Genomic DNA, 5,864 nt, shown 5'->3' on the forward strand with positions numbered 1-5,864 from the left:
TCCTCGTTTCACGCAGTTTAGATGCCCTAATTCATCCAAGAGCCTTGAGATAAGAAATGTTGCAAACAATATTTCAAGAATCGATAATGATTGATACCATGAGACTCGCGTTGACGTCCTCAGTTTTCTAGATAACCGCTTAACCTCGCGCACTACGATTTCTTGCACAGCTACATTGATCAGCAATTCTTCGTCCTTAATAATTCCCTGGTCCAGCGGGGCAGTTTTTGCTTCTTTTATATTTCATTTACTTTTATTCATAGATTGTAATATCAGGCGAATCAAATTCTGTTTCGATTCAGAAGAAGCTAATAATATCCATATTAGGTAAATTATGTATGCAACCTTCATCACCGGAAAGTGTTGAACTTGTTGTTATTGTGCAAATGGTTAAATCATCCCTTTGCCGTCCATGAGCCTGTAGGTACAACCCTACTAGCGCATTTTACAGTTAATTTTCGGCTGTATCTTAACTGTATCTTAGCAAATTTTCAAACTCGATGTTCTCGAAAACTAAGTTTAAATAAAAAAAGGTTATTCTATATTTTGTTCATGTTTCTTTATGAGGAATCTCCGTGAGGATACTTGCTTGTACATACTTTCATGGACACCCTGTATTTTTCAGCAGGATAATGCTGCAGCACAAACTGCGAAAGTAGTAAAAGAGTATGTACTTTTCTGGAGAAAATAATATCGCGTCTGGATTGGCCAGTAAGGTTATATCGTTAAACATTGTTGCGGAAATCTTAACCGAGCTATATATGCAAATGGCAGACAATTCCAAAACATCGCCGAATGAAAAAAAATGTATTCAAGATGAGTGGGAGCAATTAGAGCGAAAAACAATTAAAAAACTCTATAAGTATTTGCCAAAGATAATGATGACTGTTAATAATTGTAAAGGAGGAGCTACAATATATTAAGCATTATTCCTTGATTTATTGTTATACATGATTTATACTTAAATGTGCTATCATTTTGTCCCACTGTGTTTCCATAAAAATTCTTTTTTTACATAAAATTGTTTAGACTGGCGAAATGCAATTCTATTTCATTTGTGTATATTTATAGCGGTATTTTGCGAGATCGTGTAAAAACAAAACCTTGGTTGTAATGTTAAATAAATAAAAATTATGTTAATTTTATATTGTGCTATCTTTTTGTCCCGAAGTATACCTACTTTCCAAAGAATTGGACAAACAAATTCTGACGGAGATCCCGGATGGATAATCTCTGTAATAATCTCTGGATAATCGCTGCGGATAATATAAATACAACTGCTGCTTCCTCAATCGTCTCCATACAGTCGTATGCAAACATTTTCTTCTGCTGCTATTTTTCGGAGGCTAACTTTGTTATTTCTTTCGATGCGATTATGAATTCTCTCTCTTCTAAATTTACCGATCTTCGTTTGCGGGTAGAGTTGGAACTTATTTTCTGTCTCATGTATCCTCTGAAATATTATTTTATTAGGTAAACACCTTCAAGGAAAACGCTCTGCATAGAGACGTCTTGCCTCGGCGCCATCGCACTAAGCAATCCCATAACACAAATGCATCTCAGTCATGTCATTATATGCGAAATTTTTCATTTTTAATTAGCCAGAGGTTGAAATAATACTGTTCTCCAAATATGCAAGACTAACAGAAAATGTTTACAGAATACAAAGTTCAAGCAGATATTGAGCTCTATTTGTGAACAGTGAGATAAGCATAATCCGTTCATCAAAATTTTTCGAAATAATTATACGAACATACAGTCGGTGTAGAAAGTATTCAAACAACTTTTAAAAACGAGTAACTCTTTTTGGTAATTGGGCCAACCGATCTCAACTTTTCTGAGATGTTCGAGGGATTACTTTACTAGACAGTAGCTGAGAAATTGTTTTCAAATATGGGCATTCATCGACGTCTTTTCAACTTTTTCAGCTGAGTTTAGAACGAAAATTAAAAAAAAAGAAGATCAAAAAATTTAAAGTTCATGAAAACAACACTTCTTCATGAATTTCAACAAAAAGCAGGTAATTTTTACACCTTTCAGTGGCTGTAGCTTTGACTATGCGTCAACGCAAACAAAACGCATTTTTTAAATTTTCGTTCCAGGGTCAGATAAAAAAGTTAAAAAACGAGTGATTTTTATCTTTTGCTGTCATTTTATGTAATAGCAGAATTAAAAAGAAGTTTGCTAGTCATTGCATTACATTGTATCCAGTTCCTTTAACATAAGAAAAGATTGAAGTTTAAAAAAGATTATTTCATGTTAAACGACGATCGAATACTTTTTGCAAGGGGTTGTACTTAAGCATTTGTACACATTTCCATATTCAGAGTTTGCTTCTAAAAGGGTGACGTACGTAAAAGATTGTTAATTTATCGAGTCCATGAACCTAATTATTATTTGCCTAGAACTCTAGAGTACGATTCCTCTCTTATCATAAAATAAGACGGAAATACTTTCAGTTGCCGATTTTTATATACAGTCAGTGTAAAATGTATTCGTACACCGAATTTCAGGTTTCCACAAATTGTCGATATTTGAACTGTTATCATCTGGTGAGAAAGAGTATAAATAAATTTAGATTTATTTTAAGGCTTGTAGTCTCTACTTTTACAATTCATCGATCACTTCTCTCTACGGTGGTCTTACAACTCATGGCAACCACAAGATTGAAGACATAAGCTTACTAGAAAATGATATGAATTGAAACGTCTTCAAAACGATTGAAAAATATTTTCCCTAAGAAATCGTTCACGGATTTGAAGATTGAAGATTTCCTTGTACAATGACCTCGCGAAACTTGGTGTACGACATTTTTTAGACGTTTTATGAAACAAAAACGAAGAATAAATTCGATCGTGTGGACCCTTCGTGAACCTTGTGTTACTCTGACTAAACAAAAATTGTACATCAATGTTTAAAGGGTCATTGTAAAGGGGAGGCTTTAATCTTGAACTCTACGTCAGGATCATGAAAACAATTTTCCAGTACATTCACAAATGTTTGAATCCGCAAAATTTTGTGTAAAGACCACGTTGTTTTCTGTTTCCTAGCTCTTACATTATGCAAAAACATGTTACAGAAAAATGAACGACGAATAACACGAGCGAAAGCTTCAAAATAAGTCCAGGCTCGTTGTATTACGACACGTTTTCACGATATTTCAACAGTTCAAATATCGACAATTTGTCAAAAATCGGAAATGCAATGTACGAATACTTTTTACACTGACTGTACGTCGATGCATGGAATATGTATAAAAGGACTTCGCATAGCAGTATGTCTAACGATTCGTTAAAGGTTTCACGATGGATCCGCGAACGTTCCTTTTCGTTGTGATTTTCGCCAGTTGCGGCGTATTCATCAATTTCGTTACCAGCAACCCGATCGCAATACACGAAGGAACTGCATCCGACATAATAAAATTTCTCGTGGATTGCATACATTCGGATAACGAAACATACACGGCGTGCTTTAAAAGAGAGAAGCGGCTTTTACATTCTCAAAATATAGGTTTGACAAAATTTTCTCAAGAAAATATACTATTTAATTAACTGAATTTTAAATAATTCGCTTACGTTAATTAGCTTGATTTGACCGATCATATATTGAAAATCCAAGCTTAGACAGCAGATTTCAGAGAAATAAATGAAACACATACGATTTCTTGATTTAGAGTTATAACATTACACAGTTAAAACAATACAAAACCCTTTATCCTGAAACCATAATTATTTAATTATGTCATTCCTGTAGTTAATGACCATACGATGTTAAATTTCTGTATTTCACTAAATGCGAGCTTTCAATGTAAAATTGTCGAGTGTCCTTTCGTAAAATATAAAATCCATTCTTTTTGTACGATCTAAATTAATATTAAATTTAAGATTAAAATTAATATTATTTATTACAAAATAATTATCATAAATATTATATTATAAACAAAATCAATATTCGTAATTTCAATTGTAATGTAACTAAATCATAATTAATAAATATATCTTTTAATAAATATTATGTTATAATATTTATATATATTTATTAATATAATATTTATGATAATTATTTTGTAATAAATAATATTATATATATTATATTATAATATATTTATCAAAAGATATATTTATTAATTATGATTTAGCTACCATTACAATTGAAATTACGAACATTGAAATCTATATCTTATTAAGATCATAGGTGCATGAAGCCGTGTTTAGAGGACTGTAGTAGGAGGATCAGTCAAGTGCCTCAAGCCTGTGAAGATGATTGTAACCATTGCATAAAAAAAGTAAAGCATCGTCAAATTGGTATCACTGATGCCGAAATGCATATACTATGCAGTCACGAAAACTGCACTAACAATAGGGTTAAACGCGAGGATGCTAAACACATAAACATCGATGTTACTTCTACTGTCCACGTTGACAATCATGTCGGAACCAGTCCTCGTAAGTAATTAATTACTCATGTTTTCAAATTTAAGCACGTTGTACACCAAATATAATGTGTTCAATATTCTAGAGTAATATTTTCTATTAATTAGATCAACCGCAATGTCCATGTTATTATCACACTTGGACGCCATGCTACTGTCGCCCTACATATACATACAATATATGCCGATATTATACTTATTGGCCCTGCTATTGAGTAAGTTTAAGTACGTTACCATAATTTTTCCTACATGTTAAATGCCTCATCACGAGATGAAAAACTTAATTTTTCAAAAACCCCTAATTTTCAACATTGTTTGTTTTCCGAAAACAAATATATAACCTTCTTATATGACATAATCTTGGCATAAATTTCCTCGCAAAATACACTATCAAGTGTTTTACATGTATTTCATCGAAGCAGACTTGGTTGACTTGGACTATGGAACTAGCTTACTACAAATTAGTTTATGCATAAAAATTTCCTTAGACTGACTATTTCGAAATTCAGTTTTGAGAAGCTGATTCAGATTATGAAAAATGAGTGTACGATCATTTTCTAGTGATCTATAAAGGCACTTAAATTATTGTTTGAGCGGTACAGATTCATACATATATTCGTGCATATTCCACACAAATCATTCTATTATCATCTACGAATTTTTGTAGCCTGTGCCCTGAAATGATTTATTAAATATTAAGGAGCATTAAATGTCATTCCTTGATTTATTGCTATACATGATTTATAATTAAATATGCTATCATTTTGTCTCACTGTGTTTCCATAAAATTCTTTTTTTTCCAAATAAAATTGTTCTTTTTTAATCCTCTATCTTTTTTTCGCATTTTTTTATGTACAAAGACGTGCATCGACAAGCAGGGAAAAGTCATTTGAACACTTTTAACGGAGCCATCGTTTTCGTAGCGATATAACGCGACAACAATGTACTTTTGAAAGCTGGCAACGCTGTTAACTTAGCCACCTCAGACACACACTTTTCTCCGTTGCAGGCATACGTAGTCCACTAACCGACCGTTCCATTTAGGTAGAGTTCGCTATCGTACCACAGCATTTTCTACAAAGTCGGTTTGTGGTTGCAGTCAGTCAGCGTTACCGATAGTTTACGATAGTACACGTTAGCAAGAAGCGAATATATCCTACATATTTCGTTCCTGGTATGAGTATTTATGGAACATGTACTACAGAAATATATCTACTTGGATAGGGTCCGTCTTTCTAAATAAATGTTGATCTGACTGAAAAATAGTTTTTACAAGGTCGAAAATTATAAACAAATCCTTATTTTTTAAATTCGTGTTCGAAATCGCGTTTTTAGAACATAGAAAAAGATAATACCGAGATTACCTTAGACTTTTCTCTACAAACATGTGTCTCGTAAGATGGTGTGACGCATATTAAAGTCACAGTTAAGC

General features: G+C 32.7%; 1 protein-coding gene across 1 annotated transcript; it reads left to right on the plus strand.

Moving 5' to 3' along the window:
- The first annotated feature begins 3,292 nt into the window (after positions 1-3,292).
- On the plus strand, positions 3,293-5,255 carry LOC117225176 (uncharacterized). Its single transcript, XM_033478506.2, has 3 exons — positions 3,293-3,510; positions 4,188-4,445; positions 4,541-5,255. The coding sequence occupies exons 1-3, from the start codon at positions 3,306-3,308 to the stop codon at positions 4,645-4,647; spliced, it is 570 nt and encodes a 189-aa protein (XP_033334397.2). The 5' UTR covers positions 3,293-3,305; the 3' UTR covers positions 4,648-5,255.
- The last annotated feature ends 609 nt before the right edge of the window (positions 5,256-5,864 follow it).

Source organism: Megalopta genalis, chromosome 17, assembly GCF_051020955.1.
Source record: "Megalopta genalis isolate 19385.01 chromosome 17, iyMegGena1_principal, whole genome shotgun sequence".
Classification (NCBI taxonomy): Eukaryota; Metazoa; Arthropoda; class Insecta; order Hymenoptera; family Halictidae; genus Megalopta; species Megalopta genalis.

What these genes read in the sequence shown, in the direction of transcription:
- LOC117225176 (XM_033478506.2), top strand. Translation starts at nt 3,306, where the DNA reads ATGGATCCGCGAACGTTCCTTTTCGTTGTGATTTTCGCCAGTTGCGGC. An exon ending in TTTACATTCTCAAAATATAG is followed by an intron (nt 3,511 to 4,187) that starts GTTTGACAAAAT and finishes TATCTTATTAAG; the next exon opens with ATCATAGGTGCATGAAGCCG. An exon ending in TCATGTCGGAACCAGTCCTC is followed by an intron (nt 4,446 to 4,540) that starts GTAAGTAATTAA and finishes TCTATTAATTAG; the next exon opens with ATCAACCGCAATGTCCATGT.